This window comes from Mytilus galloprovincialis, chromosome 2 (genome assembly GCF_965363235.1).
Source record: "Mytilus galloprovincialis chromosome 2, xbMytGall1.hap1.1, whole genome shotgun sequence".
NCBI lineage: Eukaryota > Metazoa > Mollusca > Bivalvia > Mytilida > Mytilidae > Mytilus > Mytilus galloprovincialis.
This window is the reverse complement of record NC_134839.1, coordinates 20,152,593-20,176,874: the sequence shown is the minus strand read 5'-3', so window position 1 is coordinate 20,176,874 and position 24,282 is coordinate 20,152,593. Positions and strand designations below refer to the sequence as shown.

Below are 24,282 nucleotides of genomic sequence, written 5' to 3'. Positions count from 1 at the left end.
ATTTTTTAAGTATTGAAAGATTGGAGTAACAATACAACTTTTTTCTATATTTACCAATATTTGCTTGCAGCTAATATAGACATGTCAGATAAAATTCATTATTCACTTACATACCAAACAAGCAAATATAAATGTCATCAATGATGTTTGCGAACTTGTAAAGAACGCAATTAAATAGTTCAGCTGTAACATTTGTAATTCATTGTAAAACTGCATGTGTTATTTTCTATAGGAAGTTCTACATGTAGGGTCCTAGATCATTTCTTTATTCTTTAATTGTTTAAACAATTTTTCTCTATTCTTTCTATTTTTTACACTCCATAATTCTCTATTCTTTATTTGTTTTGCCTGTTCTTCTCTCATCTGAATTTATTTCTAACCTTTTCCTATCATTCTCTATTCTTTAAACCCCCTCCAGACCCCAAAGGCACTTGTCTCAGAAATATTTTTTCCTATATACCTTAATAAAAAGTATGTTATATTAAGGTATATAGGAAATTTTTTTTTCTGAGACAAGTGCCTGTGCCAGACCCTCTTGAAGTTAAACACTCATTAGGAATAGGATCCCAGTTACAGTAACCAGTCCGGTACCCACGAATGTAGTTCTTAAAAAAAAACTATAACTTCTCTCTAAAATGGTGTAGTGTTATTATTACACAAGTTCTGTAACTGAATGTAGATTTATTTGAAAGGGAAGGCATCCTAGTTTGAATTTCTGTAAAAAAAATGATTGATTTAAATAAAATCTGGCGTCAGTGCATAGAGTAAATTGTCTAAATTCTAGCCTTTATTCTTCACCGGAAGTAGACTGAGTGACCCTGTTGTCAATCAAAACAAAATTTTGCAATGGAATGCCGGTTATGAGGCACTGAGATTGCACTCAGAAACTTGGAACCTAATGCCTAACATGAAACAGAAGTCCCAAGGTGGCTATCAAAATTATTTAACGAACAGCACCCCATTTATTTACTATGACTTTCAATGCGTTTCAATGTTTCAAATAACTGGGTCCCCGTTCCATTAGCTTCAATACACATGTTTACTGCCTACCTACTTTCTAATTATATTGAAACTAAGCTTATATCAATTATGAAATAAAACAAAAAGGTAAACATTTAAGATGTTTTAATTCACAAATGTATGTGTAAAACTGTAATGTATTGTTAAATATATTCTGTAATCTCTTGTTATACATGTACATGTTATACAAATAAACATATGCGTGTTTTGTGTAATCTGTTTACACAAACATTGATTTAGCTGTTGAGCACTGCTGCTTGAGTGTTTTCAAATAGATGCTAATCTAAAACCTGCATAATGTTGTTTGCCATGTTTGTTGCCAACTGTGTAAGTGTACACAGAAATTAAAACTTGTAACGAAAACAATTTACATGCACATGAAAAAATCTATAATTCAAAATTGCAGATATTGTAGAATGCCTAAATATGCATCAGGTGTTGTTCAAGTTGAACAGATATAAACAAGAATGTGCCCTCAGTACACGAATGCCCCACTCGCACTATCATTTTCCATGTTCAGTGGACCGTGAAATTGGGGTAAAAACTCTAATTTGGCATTAAAATTAGAAAGATCATATCATAGGGGACATGTGTACTAAGTTTGAAGTCGATTGGACTTAAACTTCATCAAAAACTACCTTGACCAAAAACTTTAACCTGAAGCGGGACAGACGGACGGACGAACGGACGGACGGACGAACGAACAGACGGACGGACGGACAGACGCACAGACCAGAAAACATAATGCCCCTCTACTATCGTAGGTGGGGCATAAAAAGAAGATGTGGTATGATTGCCAATTAAACAACTCTCCACAAGAGACCAAAATTACAAAAAAATTAACAACTATAGGTCACTGTACGGCCTTCAACAATGAGCAAAGATAGGTGATTTTCAATCCTGGTTGATTAGACCATCATTGTACATTTGTATATATATATATTCTGTTAGCATGATTATATAAATAGACCTGCTTTGTTTTGTAAGAATTTACATTCAGCTGCATAATCCTACATGCATGAAGTTTCTGTGATGTTATTATGGTTATATATTGTATCTGCAATTTTAATTAAAAATCTCAATACTAAATAATTTAGTATTGAGATTTATCAAGAATGGACAAAAATGTGAGTATTATTATTGCAATTAAAAAAAAATGCATACAGATCTATATCTAAGCTATTAAAATGTGAGTTCTTATTGAAGCTATCCTCACCCAGTGGCATTATTCATATTAATAAAAATCTTGCAATAATTTCTGAATTTACAGTTTAGATACTTAAACATGTTAAAACAATTTGGAAAATTGAAAAATATATGATCATAATGGTTAAATTTTTCTAATTTACCTCTCGAAAGTTTAAAAAAAACCATCAGAAAAATTACCTTGAGTATTTGTATCAATTCTAAGATTAACAAAATGGTACTGGTCTTCTACAGCAGCTAACCAATCTCTTAATATTCTATTGGAGTCATCCACATTGTGGTCACTTCTTATCCTGCAAATATAAGTGGAAAATCTGTTATGACTAGAACTGGAGAAATGTTTTATCATGTTTATCAGTGAGCCATGATGTAGCTCATTTAAAACATAAAACAGCAAAATTGTTCTTGAATTTGAACCACTCAACAAACTGGCATGTGCAATAATGAAATTGGGAATAAAAACAGGGAATGTGTAAAAAAACAACAACTCAACTAAAAAAAAGTACAAAACAGCACAAGGCCACCAAGTGTAATTTCATAGACCATGAAAATATCATTTGTCTGTTATCTTCAGAACACTGCTAATTTACAAATCCCACAAGAGGCAAATTCTTAGGTGTAATACCACCAAATCATGGTACGTCACATCCGGTTGCATACGAAAGTAGGTCTAAAAAAATATTCCCTTGAATTTGACCATTGTAGGTAATTAATCCTACATTTTATTGCAGTAAAACTATTTCTGTGTCATAAACATATGTCTTGGGTATTTCAAAACACCATTATTTTCTATTTGTGATTTCTATAGAAAAATTTGTAATCTTGAGGTTACATGGTGACTAAACCTTGTACACAGATAGAATAAGGGGAGAAATTTGATTGGTTAACTTACAATGATGGTTATTTTCTTATATGCAATGAAATGTTATGTGAAACTTTTTCTATAGAACTGGACATGATAAAACTTTACTCATGCCCAGTATTTCTTTATTTGAAACAAAGATAAATTCTGCACAATTTTTTGAAAAGTGCAAATTTAACAAAGACTAATAGGGGAAAATCAATGGTGGTATTACACCTATTTAATATGGGAAGCTGTACATGCACTTATGGCCTTGTGAGTAATCTCATGTGTTAAAATTTCTTGCTATTTAAGTGAAATAATACAAAAAATGAAATATTCTGAGTGGATTGAGTCTCCAAAACACATTTTATGAGAAAATTGTCTTGAAATAGGACTGTACCATGAATATTCAGTTGACAGAACAAGCCATACTAAGTGCATATATTTATTTTTTTGGAGGGGGTGGGCTTTTTCTCCTTATTTCTTATATTTTGCTATGATATAACATTTTCCTAGGTAATACTTAAATAAATATATAGTTATAAGTAGATGAAATTATTTTTAATGTTGTAACGACAAGTTATTCACTAAAAGAGAAGCCTTTTATGTCCCTCTTTGGAACGCGGCGTAAATTTAATTTTTACGTAAGGACTTATTGAAACCTTCATGGAGACAGTAAACTTTTATATGGATTGTTAATTCTGCTAAAATTCTTCAATTACTCATTTCTTATAACATTTCCACCATAAATGATTGAAAGTTACCCCAATATTTTTATTTATTGGCCTGAAAAGTTGAAATTTTGAGGAAATGAGAGGTATAAATTGACCCAAAGAGACCTTATAAAGAAGACAAAGAGGTTTATTAGTGGTATTTTATGTTCCTTAAATCATCTTGTGTATCATTTTCAACTGTTTGTAGGCAGATAAGATAGATATTTGATCATTTATTGGTCCACACTCTATTCTATCTTGATGTGGCTTGGTTTGGATTTGTCGAAGAAATTTTGCTCGAATCGCTGTAGATGTCGTCTTTCAATATACTAGATTTTTCTCAACTATTGAACTGATTATGACAAAACTTGACAGAAATGCTTGAAATAACCAGTATTACAAAGGGAAAAAGTCACATTCAGTTTATTGAACAAAAAGGTCTTCTTTAGGTGTAATACCACCAAATCATGGTACGTCACATCCGGTTGCATACGAAAGTAGGTCTAAAAAAATATTCCCTTGAATTTGACCATTGTAGGTAATTAAGGGGGCTCGCGGGTCTAAATCAAATTTTTTATTTAATATAGGATTTCTCTTTATTTTTCTATAAATTAACTTTATCTTATACCCAATAGAAAAATAAAATAAAATAATGGGGTCACCGTTCATTTACGCTCACAATCTGCCTTCGAAAGAAGCATACACTTTTGTTAATGTCCCTTTTTTTTGTTGAATTAATAGCAGAAATAGCGGTTATATCGAAATAAAAAAATAACTAAATTACAGAAATCGCTTAAATTTTACAATTATTTAGTTTATGTACAGCTTCATCGAAAACAACAATAAAAAATATAGGTCACCGATGAGTATAAAAAGATATTTCAATTTTAATGCCAAAAAATGGCATTTTTGCACCAAAGGGAGATAATTTAGAGCATTTTCAATTATATATACATTTTAAAAGTCACCTGGGGCCAACACGAATTGATTTTTTTGAATGATTTTTGTACCATATGATAAAATCACAACTACTAAAGGTAATAAATAAAATTTGTAATGAAAAATAAATGTTTAAATTTTTTCTGAAAATCTTATACCCGTGAGCCTCCTTAATCCTACATTTTATTGCAGTAAAACTATTTCTGTGTCATAAACATATGTCTTGGGTATTTCAAAACACCATTATTTTCTATTTGTGATTTCTATAGAAAAATTTGTAATCTTGAGGTTACATGGTGACTAAACCTTGTACACAGATAGAATAAGGGGAGAAATTTGATTGGTTAACTTACAATGATGGTTATTTTCTTATATGCAATGAAATGTTATGTGAAACTTTTTCTATAGAACTGGACATGATAAAACTTTACTCATGCCAAGTATTTCTTTATTTGAAACAAAGATAAATTCTGCACAATTTTTTGAAAAGTGCAAATTTAACAAAGACTTATAGTGGAAAATCAATGGTGGTATTACACCTTAAATTTAAGGCCTTGCACAATTACTCATAATCTTTGTGCAATTAGCAGTCAGTGGACTTTTAAATCACTTATTTGAGTAGCAAAATCGAGGTTTTGTCACAAATTAGGATTTTGTATTTTTTTCAAAATTTTAAACACATAGGTTTAAATACAGGCCATTCATTAGGAGGCGGTACCCGGTACTTTTACCCTCCTATACTATTGACAAGTACCACCTAAATGTAGGAATTTTTATATAAGATATTCATGGAATAAACTGAAAAGTACCACCTAGAAATGTGGAAAGTACCAGTCAACATGAAAGATAATGAAACCCCTGAAATAATATCTTTTAATTAGTAAAATTAAAAAATATGAACTTTTTGCTTCTTTTAAGTACAAATGTAGCAAGGTTTATGCCTTTGATGCTATCATTTAGCTGAAAATTCTATTTTAGTTGAAAAAATGCTATAATAATGGCTTTACATAATGAACTGATTACTTTCTTCAAAGATTTTTCACAGCAGTGGGAGTATTTTTCCTGTAAAGTTCAAGGTTTCATCTTTCAGATTATGTAATAAAATTCTACTGTTCGCGATAAAAATTTCACTGTTCGGGGTGTTGAAATTAGTGGGGGTTATTAACAGAATAATACTTAAAGAAGTGATTTTTGGGAAGGAAATTGAGGTCTGATACTTAAACAAGTGATTTTTATGTCATTATCCTAGATTCAGTACAAGGTCATCACCTGAAATGACTTGGTCATCCTAGACAACACAGATGTTGGTTCTGATAAGTTTAGAAATATAATTAGTCCCTGGATCATTAGTATTCTATATTTAAAGCTACAATAAAATTAAATCACTTCTTCTTGTGATTAATTTGTACTACTTAAATAGGTGATTATTAAAGAAAGACAACTCTAACTTCCAACCTTTATGGAAATAATGTTACTTGAATCAGTGATTTAAAAAATCACTTGTTAAAGTAAGTCCCCTGACTGATTAGTTTGTTTTTTAATCAATGAGATTAAACATTGAACTCATATAAAAAAAAATATGAACTAACCTGTCCAGAGAAAAATCATTAAAGGCATGTTTTTACATCTCAAATTTCATGAAATAAGAGACTTTTAGCTGAGGGATTGTAAAAAAAAATTACTTACACAAGTTGTTTTTTTAAATAAAGGGGAGATTATTCAAAAATTATAATTAGCTAATATATAAGTGTATTATTATTTACTCTTTCAAGAAGAAAAAAAATCACTTACATACATGTACAAATAGTCATGGTAGTGCTCGTGACTGACACATAATAATTCAAGCTGTGTTGTAAAAATATTTATTACTTGTATAAGTAAATTTGGGGGAGATTACTTAAATCTTATATGGTTTATGAAAATATCATTTACATCTTCAAGTAAATAAACATGACTCATCCTTGTATTAAGAATCACCCCTGACTAATAGTAAATACATATATACTGTAGGCACAATAGATCGACTGAATATCACATGCATAATTTAGGAAACTCTCAACAGATAACACTTCTATACTGTAATCTGCAAGCTGTTTGAACATTAATATCTAGCTCATACACATGGGTGAGCCTATTCATGTTATTAACCCTTTATTTACAATGTAATTTTTACTTTTATCTTCATGTAAATAATTACTTCATGCTGAGAAATCATTCTAAAATATTACAAAACACTTTTAAAATACATTCATCTTTCTTCTTTACTGAGTACTCAACAGTGTAGCACACATGCAATATCTTACCACAAAGAGATTCTATTTTTGGGATAATTCAAATTCTCAAGATGACCAAAGAACCATGGGAGAACGTGGGCTTTATTCCTTATCAAAATCGCAATCGTCACAGTAGGTTGTAAATAATCATTGCTTTCTTCTGAGTCACTATTGACAGCTAGCAAGGTTGTACTAAGCAAGAAAAGTAAGGATATACAGCGACACGTCAGCTTCTCCATCTTCCAAAATTCTGATACCGATTAGGGATGGGGAGAGGAACGACGTGAACGGTCTTATCTTTGGCATTGCGTGTACTATTGAGATATTTAACATAAACAAAGAAAAAGAAGTTTTTTTTCTGTACAATTTGTTAATAACTATTGAGATAGAGATAGGTATTTCCTTTAATAATGTCCCGAAGACAACCTAGTTTAAAGGTAAAAGTGTGCATTTTCCGGAAATAATGCGCTGAAAACCCGCGCACGGCCCCAATTTTATTGACACCCTCTCCTTATCAGCTGATTAGTGTGGTGTGTGGTAATTTGTTAATTTATAGTTTATATCGTAAGCTTTGTGTGTTTTCTCATACAATGAGAATGTTTAATTGCAAATTTACCCCCAGGCTCCTAGGGTGTCTTTATTGTTGTACTTACTTACTTACTTACTTGCTACATAATATCTGGAATATGTATAAATTAATACTAGCAATGTCTGCAATGGGGAATTAAAATATGTCGGGTTGTTGCCTCATATGGGAAGAGTGTCATGCTTGCCTGCAAGTTAAAATCCCTAAGAGTATGTAGCTGAGAATTCTAAGGGGAAAGATACATGTATATTATCCTTTGCAAGGCAAATTTTAGCCTCTTTCCAACTCATTCACATTACTTTTCATCATTTGTTCATTGGTATTAAACTTATTTTACTTTTGCCTTTCATCATGGTCTACTGACTTTGCTGCATGTATAATTGATATATTGTTATTTTATTCTTTTAAATGTGTGTAAAATATTTGCTACTGTACAGGAAGCAAACAACAACCAGTCAGTTATAACATGTATAATATATACATGTACATGTACATTTTTGTACATACACATGTTACCAAATCTAATCAAATATGCATAACTATGATAACTAAAAAGATTAATTGCATGAACAAATCTACATTTCATAAAACTACATAAATTACAAGATAAACGCAAGATCAAAAGAAAATCCATAGTAATATTAAATAAAAACACAATCATTATAGAATCTTTACAGTTGATATTCTACATTCATTTGTCATTAATTCAAATACTTTTGTGAGGAAAAACTACAATTATGACAATAAGCATTTAATAGTAAAGATGTAAGCCTGCTTTCCCCCAAATGCAGATCAAATCAATACAAAATTGTTCCACAAGGATGTAAAATTTTGAATTCCTTTGAACAAAATGTTGAATAAAAAAAATTAGAAGGACACCGTTAATATTTTTGTTTCAATAAACATGATAAAAATAGAATTGTCTGAAAAACATGTAAAAACAATTAGATAAATTCTACATTTAATTATTTTACAGAGAGAGTATGATTTCAAATGAGACAAATCTCCACAAGAGACAAAATAATACAGAAATGACCAGCTATAGGTCACCATATGGCCTTCAACAATCAGAAAATCCAATACGGCATAGTCAGCTATATAAGGACACAAAACACAACCCTCCCCCTCCTGGGACATGCACTGGTGTAACAGTACAACATAAGAACAAACTATTTTTAAAGAGGAAAACCTGTTCATTATGCCTTTAACTTTTCAGTGGCTGTCAGTATGACTAGATTATGTCCTTAATAATGAGAACAAAATGTATGTATTTAAGCAGTAAGTATATGACAAGTACACAAATGTATATGACAAGTACACAAATGTATATTAGTATGCATCACATGCTGAAATTTCTAGTCATTCTTTTCGTAAAATGTGTGCATACATTTTTTAACAACTTGTTTGAAATTGTAATTGTAATTTTCCAAATTTTATATCATTTATCCAAAAAAAAATTATACACAGATATTTCTTACTTGAAACAAATACTTTTTCTCCATTTTAGATTGAAAAATGACATCTGCGGGTTAGTATACTATTTTTATTCAGATTGTACATTTGATTTCATTGAACATGTTGAAATTGACAGTTTTTTATGACTAGGACCATCATATAGATATAAGAAGATGTGGTATGAGTGCCAATGAGACAACTAAAGAAATGACCATATCAAAATTCAGTTATCCGTTTGCCTTAAATTCATATGTCTCAGACTGTCACAACTTATTTTAACTGATATCTTGTAATACCAGGGCCGTAACTACATTGAGGCAAATGAGGCAAATGCCTCATGTTGAAAACTTCAAAAAAAAGAACTGAAACAAAAAAATTGTCTTCATATCAAATTGTGTTCACGGAAAGTGTCTTGCAAAAAAGAAAGTTCTCTTCACTCTCTGCTGTCGTCCCTGCATGTTTTTCATGATCCATATTTCTATTTTACTTTTAGTTTTGTTTTCAGAGTTGATGGTCTATTGTTTGTTATTATGTGTCCCGGGTTTGTCTTTTGTTCATTTATTGTCCTACTTTGTGACGATAGTCTGAGGGTTAATTTCCATTTGTAAACGTGTGGTTTTGCAATGTTGCATGTAAGTCAGGGGTACTACTTGTACAAGTGTATTTTATTTACTTGAAGAAGTAAAAAAAAATATACACATATAAGTAAATAAATAATGTTTGAATAATCTCCCCTTAATTTTCTAAAAAATTTACTTGTATAAGTAAATTTTTCTTACAATCCCACAAAAATCCTCAAGTTTTGAAATGTAAAATCATGCCTTTAATGATTTTTCCCAGGTTTGCTCAAATTTTTTCATTAAAATTCAATGTTTCATCTCATTAATTCATCAAAGAAACTGATTGAGCAAAGATCTTGTATATTTGCGCAAGGCAATTAAAAATTGCTCTTTTGGGGCTTGTAAATGAGCAGTGTTATGAAGATAACAGACAAATGGGATTTTCATTGTCCATGAAATTACACTTATATGATTAGTAAAGACATCTGTAAAGGGTACACAATTTAAAATTCTATTAGAGCAAAGAAATCTTAAGAATTCAAGAAAAGAAGAAAGGATGATTTTTTTACTTATACAAGTAAAAAATTCTAAATGCCTAAGGGACATAACTAAGCCAATTTTTTTTTTACCTATACAAGTAAATAAAATTCACTTGTATAAGTATCCTACAAATTTACTTATATGTGTATATTTTTTTTTACTTCTTCGAGTAAATAAAATACACTTGTACAAGTAGTACCCCTGACTGCATGTTAACCGATGTCCAGACATTGTGCGACAAAAATATTTTAAGAATACACGATGCTACTGGACACAGAAAAAACTGGTCGTTTCTGAATGGGGCATTGAACTTGATATCAAAGAATACAAAACTGACTCTTTTTGTAGATAAAACTAAACAGCTGACATGGTTTAAATTAAAGTAAGACGACCAATTCATCGGTATCAAATCATCTATAAAAAAAAACATCACTGTATAGCTATATGACCTTTTACATTGAAGGATTAAACTTGCATTAAGTCTTGTTAAGACCCTTTAACAGAAAATAAAGGAATATGGAGAAAACGTACACGGGAACTAATCTCACACAAAGTCAATGCATAGAAAAAATACAAATGACCAATGTTCAAAGTTTTTATTCCTGTTCTTCATCTTGGTAGTAGACGGAGAGTTTTCAACAATAAAAGAATCATTAATACCGTAAAACAAGGTCAAGATGGTTCTTAGTGTCGACTTAGGCAGTACTAGTACTTAAAGTATATTACTGCACTGTCACTATGTTTAAATCTAGTCATTATAAAATCACCAAAGTCTAAGCACAATACAAAACAAGAACAGACAGACAGACCCGGTTTTTATGACTATGAGACTTACGATTTTTTGCTTTATCCTACATATCGGTCTGCTAATGATGTTGTCCCCGTAAAACCTAAAAGTCCCAAATTACAATGAATCTACGTATTTGCTTTGAGACCAGCATATTGTCGGAGAAAAATGGCTAAAATATTAATTTTGTTTCAATGTTAGAAAGAGTCTGGGAAACGCTCAGAATGCATGATTTTGCGTTATTTTTCTCACAGCTTCTGGGTGTCCTAAGCGGCCCCCAGACCCCCCCAGACCCCTCGCCGAAAAAAATTCGCCTCGCTACGCTGGGCATATATATTTTGCCTCACTATTAACAGAGGCTAGTTACGGCCCTGAATACTGATCAATAATGACAATTGCGATCACTGTCAAATATATATGATCACCATGGTAATAACTTTAAAAAAAAAATCATTTCTTTTTGGTGCAAAAATATTGTACTTTGTCATATTGAACATGTTCAGGAATTGTATTATAATTGATCACACATTATTTCATATATATCTTCTTGGCTAATAATTACAGTTAGATTTATGTTTCATTATAATACGTTATTCTGATTGGCTAACTAGCAATCTCGTGATATTCCTTAATCAATTGCATTACACAATGCAACTTTTCATTCATGATGACACGAGGTCCCACAATAAAGTGCACAGGTAAATGAAATAAAAACTTGATAAAAGGCGTGTTTTCACGATCCTATAGGTAAAAATGTAATTATAAGTATTGAATGCTTTTTTTTGTAACTTTATAGGGGTGTAAAAGCGTTGACCGTGCGCACATTTTTAGTATCCATGCTTCATACAAAATGTACTTCGGTCAACGCTTTTACACCCCAATAAATTTACAAAAAAGAGCATTCAATTCTTAATTAAATGTTTGGGTTTGAGCTTTCCTGATGACAGTAAATCCAGAAAAAACACTTCATATACATAAAATTTGTTAGACAAATGTTGTTTTCATTTTTTTTGTCTGACACACACACTTCATACACTATATTCTTAATTGACAGATGTGGATACCAATTTTGTGGATTGACAAAAATGATTGAGGAAAATTTATATTTTGTGGAGATATCATATAGTGGTTTTTCATATTGTTTGCATATACACATGATACAAGTTAAGCATGTTAAGTCTGTATAAAATTTGTACTTCGTACAACATGACAATTTGTGAATAATATAAACCAACCGAAGATGGTACCAAACAAAAATTATTGAATCTAACCTTACATGTATATATATATATATATATATATTTATTACATACTTAGTAGTAAATACAGATGAATTGTATGTGTAATACAATCATTGGCAAGCGTGCTGTATCAGCCACCCGTGATGATATCGATATCAGCACGGTTGCAAAAGCTTTATCCCACCTTTAATCTGTATGACCTCACGTCATCGATTGCAATCACTGTTGCAAAGGCTTTCAAATCCCTAATTTGTATGACGTCATGTCAAACCTATAATCTGTATGATGTCATGTTACATAAAAAACATCTACTTGAGGTATATGTATATAATAAAGTGTATATGATATGGCTTTTTCAATATCACACACCATATCAACCCTCAACCAATATAATCCCTCGAGCAGAGCTCTTGGGATTACACTGTATATTGGTGTCTCGGGTTGATACAGATGCGATATTGAAAAAGCCATATGATATTCTCTATTTCTACAGACAATTGAGTTTACAAATAAAATTGTATAATAAGAAATATATTTTGATTTCCTTTTTTATTGAGAATAATTTATTATAGACTTCCAGTTTTCACCTGACTTTCAACCGTCAGATAAAATGAAGGAAGACTTTAAAGAACATGGGTATATTATGATAAGGTAAGTATAGGAAAATAGACAGGTCTAAAAATTATGAAAACAGCAGCAAAAAAAAAACACTTAATATATCTAAAGTTCACAATTATTATCATCCATGTATAAAAAAAATACTTGTAAAGTCAATAAGGCAACAAAACAGAAAAAAAATTAATTTGAAAAGGTCTATATCACATGTATCATTTGACCCATGATGAATGATTTAAGCTTCATTAGAAGAATTAAAGTAAATGTCTGTTGCCAATCTGGCTTTAAATCTCTTGTTTCATGATCCTATTTTATTTCTGAAAAATAAAAGTTGAAAATAGTTATGCTGTTTCAGTTTTAGTGTTTATTATTTAAACAATTTTTACTGCATGAACAGTGTTTTATAAAAAAAAAAATTATTACAGTGAAATTTTTAAGAGTTTCATCATATTTACATGTAGCATGTTTAGTCTTTATAATTAACAAACAGGTTCAGTGTGTTTTTTCCATAAAAATATTTTACGAGAAAAAAAAACAGGGTTTTTGGTAGGGTGGATATACATTTGTACCAGAGTAGCCCCTTTAGGTCAAAAGATCGGTTTTGAAAGTATTTCTTGTCACCATGTCTTTCTATGCAAGTTTTAGATAGTTGGATGTGAACATTTTTTTTAACTTTAAAGGTCAAAGATCACCCACAAACACCCCAAGGTCATAAATCTAATTTGACAACATTGGAGCTGCATGACAGACAAGTGTGAATATCTTTAGGTATCAATCCGCTAAGAACCCTCTCACATTTTCTACTTGAGGTGTTAGTTCACCATTTATAGCTAATTTTTATTGTAAAAATTTTCTTGAAATGAGTTGCAATTTTATTACGGTTATTTTGTGACACTTTTTTTCTGAATCTTTCAAAGTTTTGTATCTAACATATTAATTCCAGAAAGCCTTAGATATAAATCGTGTTTTTTCAGAGGACTTCTAGACAAAGATGAGCTAGAGAAAGTAAAGGTGGCACTAGAAGACAATGATGCAATCAGAAAACATGCTTTTGGGGTATTTTAATAACTATTTTATTAAGTCTCCCAAACAAAGTTTGGAAACTTATTGTTTTTGCTCAGTTCTTATTATTTTTATTATTCTTCTTCTTCCTCTTCTTCCTCTTCCACCACTTTAAAAAATGAACTAAACCACTTGTCAGATTGACTTAGGATTTTATAAAATGGTAGATTTATATGTCTAGGTGAGCCATCAATCTTTCGTTTGTGCATTGGGGTCTATTAAGAGGTATTTTGGGGGTAGAAAGGAGGGATGGGTTTACTATAGAACCCTATGGGATTTTATTTTCTAAAATTTTCAAATGAATAAAACTGTAAGTGATAGATACATGCAGTCTTCAGAAATGATTATAGGACAATAATATAGGGGAGGTCCCTGGGGGTTCATCCCCATACCCCTTCAATTTGAGAATATGCTTACATCTTGTAAACGGTCCAGATCCCCACCCCTAAACAAAATCAAATCAAATGAAATTAAAGGCAGGTGCCCGGGGGTCATCCCCACCCCGTTTAATTTGATAATGTGCTATTATCTTGTAAACGGTCCAGATCCCCATCACTAAACCATATATATTCTTGTAGGGGACAATAAAACAAATGAATTGAAATAAAAGAAAAGTCTCTAGGGGTTCACCCTACCCCCTCTTGTTTAAAAACTTTTAAATGGTCAACATCCCATCCCCTAAACCATATATATATTCTTGTATGGGACAATAAAACAAATCACATGAAATTAAATGGAAGTTCCTGGGGATCACCCCAATCCCTTTAAATTTGAGAATGTGCTATTATCTTGTATTAAAACGGTCCAGATCACCACCCTTAAACCATATATATTCTTGTAGGGGACAATATAACAAATGAAATGAAATAAAAGTGAAGCCCGGAGGGGGTCACCCCACCCCCTCTTGTTTGAAAACTTGTAAACAGTCAACATTCCCACCCCTTAACCATATATATTCTTGTAGGGGACCATAAAACAAATGAAATGAAATAAAAGGGAAATCCCTAGGGGGTCACCCCACCCCATCTAGTTTGAAAACTTGTAAACGGTCAACATCCCCACTCCTAAACCATATATATTCTTGTATGTGACAATAAAGCTAATCAAATGAAATTAAAGGGAAGTTCTTGGGGGTCGCCCCACCCTGTTCAATTTGAGAATGTGCTATTATATATCTTGTAAACGGTCTAGATCCCCACCCCTAAACCATATATATTCTTGTAGGGGACAATAAAACAGATTAAATGAAATATAGGTAAATTCCCTGGGGGTCACCACCACCCCCTCTTGTTTTAATACTTGCAAATGTTGGAGATCCCTACTCATAAGCCATATATATTCTTGTATGGGACAAAAAATCAAATCAAATGAACATGGGACCATATGAATGGCGAGTTATGGGAGCTCTATTTGGGAGACTTCGTAACAGCATCCTGTTACAATTACTTCTTGTTCTGTATTACTATTCATTGGAAGATGACATACATTGTTGCATTAGTCTTAACTACTGTTCATATTTTAATTTACTACAGATTCATATTATTAAGTTGTTCTCCTTTTATAGCAGTCTGAAATGATTTGTGTAAAACCCAATATATCTTCAGTCAGTTTTATGTATAAGGATACTTGTGAACAAACTGTTGCTTCTGTCATTCATAAGTATAGCCTCAATACTGCACAAAGAACATTACATAGATAAACTTTTTCCATAATGTACTTACATTTTACTTCTATAAAACAATTCTGTAAACTAACAAAATTTAGTTATTAATCTATTTTTGCATCTTTCGGTAGTAAAAAAAATATAGCAATGATATTGTAGCAAATATGTTAAACTTGGATCTTTCCTTATTTAACTACGGCTGATTTATATGATAACTTTTGCTAAAAAGTCTTCAAATTGACCATGGAATTCAAAATTGTTAATGTGAATGAAAAAGAACTAGAAGATGTTTTACTTGTAAAAAGTAAACTATTAAAATGCAAATATATTTTGTTTAAGGTTGCAGATGGGAAAGGGAGAGAAAGCATGATGGCACTTTGGAATCATCCAGGTTCTGATGTCACTGGTATGGTGGGAAGGTGTGAGAAAGTTGTAAATACATGTGAAAAGGTCATTATCATTTAAGAGATTATAACATTGTATTTTTAAGTTTGGCCTAAGTCAGACATTGGTTTTACTTTTGCAAATTGAGTTCACTTTATAGCAACATTTTTAAAGATTTTTTTGCACACCAAAATGTCAATAAACTTTCCAAAAAGAAAACTAAGATCAAGCTACAGTAAAAGGGCTATGTCACTGATTTGGTAAAAATTTGCATACAACTTTGTCCTTGTTGAACTATAACTGAAAATCGAAAAAAAAGTATTCATTTATCTTGTTTATCAGCTGAAATATTACTGATACTGTGAAAGTACTTTAATTCGTGGGTACCAATTTTCTGGATTTGAGCAATATTTAAAAGTTTGTCGGTTTTTAAATTTGTGGATTTTAGTTTTCTTTAAAAATAAAATTTAAAAATTGAAGCCTTAAGAAACGAAGGTTACAAATAGTCTGGATTGAGGAAATTGCAAAGTAAACATTGAACCGTAAATCGTAGTGATAACACTAATTAACACATGATAAAGTGATCAACAGATTAAAGACCATCAAATGTGTTAATTGGGCCATAAACATGTCACCTAAAGAAAACAGTAAAATAAAAAATGCTATAAACGTATCTTGAAATGTCAACATGAAATTATTATTTCCCATACGTACGAGAACTATGAGGATATGAATATGAACACTTCATTAGACTAGCATATCAATACCGGAAATCTGACTTTCATCAATCAAAAATATGTTTTAAGAGAATTAAAAGATCAAAAGTTGTACAGTTTAGGTTATTTAAGATTAAATGGGTATTATCCTGCATGCAGTTGTAGTTCTGTGACTGCTATTAAAGTATTCTAAGATTTGGCGTTATTCAATATATTCTCTAGAGCATATCAGTATTCAAACCTACCATGTCTTGATTTGGACGATGATTGTTTTATTTCATTGGACACTTAAATTCGTGGATAAAGTCATCCGGCAAAAACCACAAAAATTGGTACCCCAGGAATAAAAGTACTTTCACAGTAGTATACTTTCAAAAAACGTGAACATTTGTATAGAAAGCGCATGAAATCAACAAAAAACCTTCTTAAAATTTGCTGTAAAATTATCAAATCTCTGTTCCTTAACTGTAAGGGGGGAAATAGAGGCTTCTTTGGTACTTTTATTTACTAGATAATGAATTTTTTATTTATTATGCATAATTCATTGACTAGAAATAACTTCACAGTGAAGTCATTGAATAAATTACATTTTTAAGTTATTAGTAATCCAGAAGTGAAGTACATTTTGTAATAGAATCTGTCTGCCTATTTCATTGTTCATTGCAGCTTCTTGGTGGAGAAGTCTACCATTATCATACAAAACTAATGATGAAAGAGCCGTTTACAGGAGGCAGCCATCTGTGGCACCAGGATTATGGGTAAAAATCTTTAAAAAACTGTCTAGTTGTTATCATTTATGATATATTTTATGGATATACGAAGATGTGGTATGAGTGCCAATAAAACAACTCTTTCATCCAAGTCACAATTTGTAAAAGAAAACCATTATAGATCAAACATGTCAAAGTACAGTCTTCAACACGGAGCCTTGGCTCCATCTGATCAGCAGGCTATAAAGGGCCTTAAAAATGACATGTGTAAAACCATTCAAACGGGAAAACCAACAGTCTAATCTATATAAAAAAGGAGAAACACTTATGAACCACATCAACATATGACAAATACCAAACATCAGATAGTACATGAAGTAAATACAGATAAATAGTATGTTTAATAAGATCTTATATTGTCAACGGCATTCATGCTGTATCACCCGTTTATAATGATATTGATATCAGTCACATCATGCTGTATCACCCGTTTATAATGATATTGATATCAGTCACATCATGCTGTATCACCCGTTTATGATGATATTGATATCAGTCACATCATGCTGTATCACCCGTTTATGATGATGTCGATATCAGTCACATCATGCTGTATCACCCGTTTATAATGATATTGATATCAGTCACATCATGCTGTATCACTCGTTTATGATGATATTGATATCAGTCACACTTGTAAACGCTGTATGATGTTACATAATAGATATCGGTCAGGGTTGAAATTAAAGGCATTATCAAACCCCTAATCTGTATAAAGTCATGTCAAAGATTTAAAAAAAACATCTACTTGAGGTATATAATAAAGAGTATAGTACAATGAAGTAAGTAAGTAAGTAACTAAAGTAAGTTAATTATTTATTGTAGTGACATGTGTAAGTATTTAAAGATTATAAACATATGATAAATATATCATATACCTGTTTATGGGACGTATTAAGGTATACCTCTGTCTGTCAGTCGTCATCATGTGGGACATTAACTTAAAATTTTTAGGGAATTATTTATATCTATTGATGTGAGCTCCCTTTTGGTTTTTATAAATTTCTGATATGACATTGAACTTTATTCTTTCAAAACGTGACAGGTATATCATGTGCTCATGGCACAGCTGTTAATTCAATATCACACTATGTTTCAACCCTTAACCAATATAATCCCTAAAACAGAGCTCTTGGGGTTATATTGGTGTCTTAGGTTGATACAGATGTATTTTCCATTTAGAAATTCACATCTTTCATCTTGTACTGATTAGAAACTGTCGTCTGGTGAAACTTTTGATATGTAAATTATTTATAATATTGTAGTAATTGAATTTGAAGTTTCTTTTGAAACAACAAAACTCACATTTGAAAATTGAAAAATATCATTTGTATGCTGTATAAGCTGTAACTTCAATGTCGTTTTGATTAATCCCACATTTTTTAATATTATTCAACAATTTGGAAAATAAATGCTTGCTTGTCTGAATTTACACTAAAGTTAAGGAGATGTGGTTTGTTGACCTTAAATACCAAAGGATAGAGAAATATCAGTCCAAATGTTTTGTTCAAATGCCTACCACTGTTCATTGCAAGTCAAGTTTCTTGAAATGGGTTCTTTGATATATTTTTAATCCTTTTACCTCTGGATTCTCTGGTAAAATTTCAGAAAAAAAATCAGAATTTATATTTTCTTGAAATAATTTTTTTGTTATAAATTACTAATGTTATTTTATTCTTTATATATATTTTATATATTGTAGATATTGGTATAAGAATGGTTGTTTGTACCCAGATATGATGACAGTATTTATTGCAATAGACAAAATAACAAAAGAGAATGGATGCTTACAGGTAACAACTTTATTTCAGTTTTAACCTTACATGCACTAATTCACCAATTCCCTTGCATGAGATCGTTCTTAAATTTTTATATGAAAAACACTTCAAAAAATTGTATTATGCTGAAACCAGAATTCACTCCTGTTAAAAGTGAAATTTGTTGTGCATCTTTATTGATGAATTGTCAATAACTAAAGTCGATTCACATAAGTTACAGTATACGTAGGAATCAAAGTGTCAATCAAATGCTTTTCTTGGAGTGTCTATTTTTATATCTTTTATTTTTAATTTTAGATTTTACGTGGATCACAGGTTTGTGGCAGAATAGAACATATTATGGTTGGAGGTCAGACTGGGGCTGATATGGAGAGGGTTGATCAACTAAAAAAGGTCCTGAAGTTAGAATATATAGAAATGGAACCAGGTATTACTGTTATGTCATTCATTTATAAAAAAAAGTGCATATAATATGACATTCACTGTTATTAGAATATACATCAAAGACAAGGACTTTGACATTTTAATGATATGTAAAATATACTCAAACATTGTAAAAGGAATGAATATGCTTAAGATTTATAAGAAAAACCTCTCTGTTTTGGTACTCCCATTTCAAAAGTTTTCTGACTGACTGGTCTTGAAATTTGATATTTTACAATCAAATTGATTTTTATTTGAAATATATGCTGGCAAATTATATGGTTGCATCTATTGTCCAATTGATTGTTATTGCTGAAGATGTTATTGTTAATCTGTGTTAAAAAATGAGAAGATAAAAAACATTAGTATTAAAAAAAAAATCCCAGATAACACCATAGCTATAAAGAAAAATGTTTAAAAGACAAACTGCTGAAACACACCAGTGAAAAAATACAGAAAACTAAAAAAAATGAACAGAAACAAATCTTGAAATGAACTAAGGTTTTCTACTAAAAATTTGAAAGGTAATCTTCTACAGTGCTGTCTATTTAAGTGAGTAGTGTTAGTTAGTAGTCCATTTTTTTTCTCCTTTAAATTGTTTGTCTAAGCTGGGCTATTATAAAGCTTCCTAGTGTTTTATTCATTTATTTCTTTTTAACATTATATATATAACACTAACATGAGAGGGTGATAAAGCAGATTATTACCATGAGAAAACATTGTCAACTGTGTAGGAGCCAAGGAAGACAATATTTTTTGATGGGTAAAAATTGGCTCTATCACCCTTTTATTCTATGTGTTATTTAATTTATTTTACTGAATGTTCTATCCTAATGTCTTTTAAAATTTAAAAACGGAAAGTAGATAACTATGACGTCATGTACATAAAACTTTACAGTTATTAGAAAACATCAAAAGTGAAGTAAGATAGGGCTTTTATTTTGATAGTCTATGAAATAGGTTTAAGTCCAAAAAGTAGGATATTCAAAATCTTTAAAGTTATTGACTTAAATTCAATTCCTAGCCCTTTCAGTTATTGATGTTTATTTGGTCTGCTCGAGAGGGTTTCATTCAAAAAGTTATCTCCTACTATGCCATGGGATAGAATAAATTATCTCCCTTGCATTAACCAATCAAAATCTGTGTCATTTTAAGTTGAAGTATAATAGATATCAATTGGCATTTAGAACTATACAATTATTAACATGATATATGAAATGTATAGTAATGTATATAATTGATGTTAATAGGTGATGCACTTTTCTTCCATTCAAATTTGTTGCATACGAGTAATGCAAACGACAGCAAGTACAGACGATGGGCATTTTTATGTGCTTATAACAAGAAGAGTAACGATCCTACTATTAAACACCATCATCCATGCTACACACCATTAGAAAAGGTATGTACAAGTGTCAGTCTCTGCCTGATTAATGTATTGTTGATATTTAAAACCACTTTCAGAATATGCTTTTATCATGGCAGTCAGTTTTTATTTGTGGAAAAATAGAGGAAAACTGGCTATCCTACACACCTTGCCATGGGCAGCTTTCAAATTCAAAATCTCAGTATTGCCAGGCTAGTGATCACTGAATAAAAAAGACCACTTGGTCACGGAGGCCCCTCCCTGTAATACTGTATATTGTCAGTTTTACAGGTTACAATTGGCTACTTTAGTTATTTGAGCCACTATTAAGTTGTGGAATTTTCTCTCTGTGTTGAAGATTCATATTGGTGGCCTTGGGCTGTTTTCTACCCTTTGGTTGAGTTTTTGTTTCTTTGACACATTCCCTGTTTCGATTCTTAATTCTGTTCCTTACAAATAGCAAACTTAATTTTGGCTATTTCATATCACGGTGTAGGATAGGCCAACTAAATTAGTTTATTAATCGTTTTACTTATTAATATTACATAAAATTGAGAATGTAAATGGGGAATGTGTCAAAGAGACAACAACCCAACCTGTCTTTCTTCATGCAGGGAAATTTGTAACAAACCAAAATTATAAAAGAAATAACAATATTTGATTGCTACTATTATGAATTCCTTATATTATTTCTTATTTTTGTAGGTACCTAACAATGCCATTAAAGAATGTACCAACTTCAGCGACATATCAGGAAAAGACTTTATGGATCCTACCAAAGATAAGACAATCAAAGTGAAACCAAAAGAAGTGGAAACAAACTGAAATTTCATTTCATTTACATCTTCAAATCCTCCAAGATATTTGACCTAAAAAAATCTTGTATTAAATAAATTTATATATTTTTGTACTGTTTTAGTTAATTGTTATTGTCATGTTTCAAAATATTGAATTTGATGTTTAAGATTTTAAATATTAAGATACAATAATTACATTAGATGTATGTTTCATTATAATACTTTATTCTGATTGGCTAACTGCACATCACATGTTATTCAATAAGCAGTTGCATTGCTCAATACAACTTTTCATTCATGATCATATGTGGTCCAACAATAAAGTGCACAGGTGAATTAAATAAAAAAATATATGAAATTCTTGTTTTCATAATCATAGCTAAGAAATGTAATTATAAGTATTGAATGCTTCTTTTTGTAACTTTATAGGGTTGTAAAAGCGTTGACCGTGCGCACATTTTTAGAATGAAGCACAGAATACAAAATGTACTTCGGTCAACACTTTTACACCCCAATAAAGTTACAAAAAGAAGCATTCAATTCTTAATTAAGATTTATTTTTTTTATCAATAGTACTGGTTTTGTTTTTTGAGTCACAAATGCAGTTCAATTAGAATATCTTATCAGCTTGACATTTTCAAGAGAGAAGATATTTTCAGGAAGGGAAACACTTATACAGTTAAATGTTTACCTATACTGATTATATCATTAATTTTGGGCTGTCAGCTTCACAATTGTAAGTTAAAATATATCATGTATTTCATGCTCAAGTTATTTATAAAAGGTAAAATTGAAGGCATTCAAATCAAAAGTTTAATTTACAGTTGACTCATCATGCTGTATAAATGTGTTTCCATATTGCTTTATTTGTAGTAAAGTATATATTTTTTAGAGTAGGATCACTGTAACATGCATCTCATAAGAACCACTTTAAGCAAATCTTATGTTTTCTCATCTCGTGCAGAAAACTCATATTATTTTGCATTGTCATTTTGGAGACTTTTATAGCTGACTATGTGGTATGGGCTTTGCTCATTGCTGAAGGCCGTACGGTGACCTAAAGTTGTTAATTTCTGTGTCATTTTGGTCTCTTGTGGAGAGTTGTGTCATTGGCAATCATACCACATCTTCTTTATTTGACATCTAAAATCTTATTATTTTTGTGCCAGACATGAGGATTTTTTTTTGTCCTGTTTATAAAACTCATGAGATAAAATATTTATATATTATAACTTTTTAAATTTTTGCTTGAGAGTTTCTAATGAAGGTAAATCAAAAAGCGTTTTGAATTCACCAAATTAAATTAAAGATAGGTTGTTTTTTTTTACATTTTATTTTTATACAAATACATTTTGTGAATTTCAACACTATACCTATAGGCTATATATCATGTATATGATGAATGTGTTTATAAGAAGTTGCCTTTGCATCAGATATTTTTTATTTTGTTCATTATAAAAATAATGTTGAATTATAATGTTAATAATAGTTTTAATACTATGTTAGTTTTTATCAGTTATCTTTTTTGAAAGAGACTTTTTAAATTTATTTGAGATTATCTTTGGAGATTTTGTTTCTAAACTGAATAATGGATGTGAATTCAAAACCTGTAGATATTGTATTTAATGATTTTATATATCTTATTTATGCTTAAATCATATATAAATAAATAAGAATTAATAAGGATCTTCATTTGTATTTATAAATCATCAAAACAAGAATACATTGAATATAATTTACTTGTTTTCCCAAGTGTAACAGCAAATATAGATAGAACCCTATCATTAGGTGCGTTGGTTTTATGTTTAATCATGTCAAAGTTCTAAGGAATTTTATATTAAATTGATCAATTTGGTTGTTGGTATTGGTTTAATTTGTTGATATGAGAGATTTCTTAGGAAAGGGTTGCATCATTATTTTTACATTTTTCTATGATATAATACAGTTAAAATGTGAGCCTGAACACAAAGTCAATGTGGTAGCATTGCTTTGTTATTAAAGTATCTTGATAGAATGATGATCTATAGAAAAACACACTGTCTTGCAATCTTCATGTTTTGCAAGAAGCACATTAGTATAAAACAGTAAACCAAAGTTGTATCTCTTCCTACAGAATATTGGGTATTATTACAATTGCGAATCAAATTTCAAATTTATACATCAAGTTTGCATACTAGTACCATACAAATAATTCCCTATTGAGTTTCATGAGGATTTTTTACAATGCAACAGTTACAAAAGACCAAGTAATTAAAAATTGAGAAAAAAACTTCACAAATTTGGTAAATATTGGAAAACTTATGAAACAAATTATTAAAATATAGAAATATCTTTGGATCATTTAGCATGTTTTTATAATTTTGTCCTTTATCTAAACCTATTTTGTTGAAAGAAAAATGAATAACCACTTATCAAAATGATTATTTGAAAATAATAAATGTTTGAACATTCTATTGATTCTGCTCTGATACAGAAAGTACACATTTTAGGTGCAATATAAGTCCACTTGTTATATGTGGCAAACATCTGGATATGAAGTCATAA

The 24,282-nt window shown here is 30.6% G+C and overlaps 2 protein-coding genes across 3 annotated transcripts in view; one reads left to right on the top strand and one right to left on the bottom strand.

Moving 5' to 3' along the window:
- Positions 1-7,275, bottom strand: part of LOC143063083 (procollagen galactosyltransferase 1-like) — a 31,107-nt gene extending 23,832 nt beyond the window's left edge. For both annotated transcript variants that reach the window (XM_076235032.1, XM_076235033.1), the window contains exons 1-2: positions 7,026-7,275; positions 2,407-2,519 (exon numbers count right to left, since the gene is read on the bottom strand). In XM_076235032.1, coding sequence (XP_076091147.1) covers positions 2,407-2,519; positions 7,026-7,234 — 322 coding nt within the window. In that variant the 5' untranslated portion in view covers positions 7,235-7,275. The remainder of the gene's footprint in view (positions 1-2,406; positions 2,520-7,025) is intronic.
- A 196-nt stretch (positions 7,276-7,471) lies between these two features.
- LOC143063084 (L-proline trans-4-hydroxylase-like) lies at positions 7,472-23,422 on the top strand. The gene is made up of 10 exons (XM_076235034.1): positions 7,472-7,525; positions 9,089-9,109; positions 12,737-12,815; positions 13,754-13,835; positions 15,844-15,954; positions 17,271-17,362; positions 19,077-19,167; positions 19,450-19,579; positions 20,826-20,977; positions 21,647-23,422. The coding sequence occupies exons 2-10, from the start codon at positions 9,097-9,099 to the stop codon at positions 21,764-21,766; spliced, it is 870 nt and encodes a 289-aa protein (XP_076091149.1). The 5' UTR covers positions 7,472-7,525; positions 9,089-9,096; the 3' UTR covers positions 21,767-23,422.
- Positions 23,423-24,282: the final 860 nt, after the last annotated feature.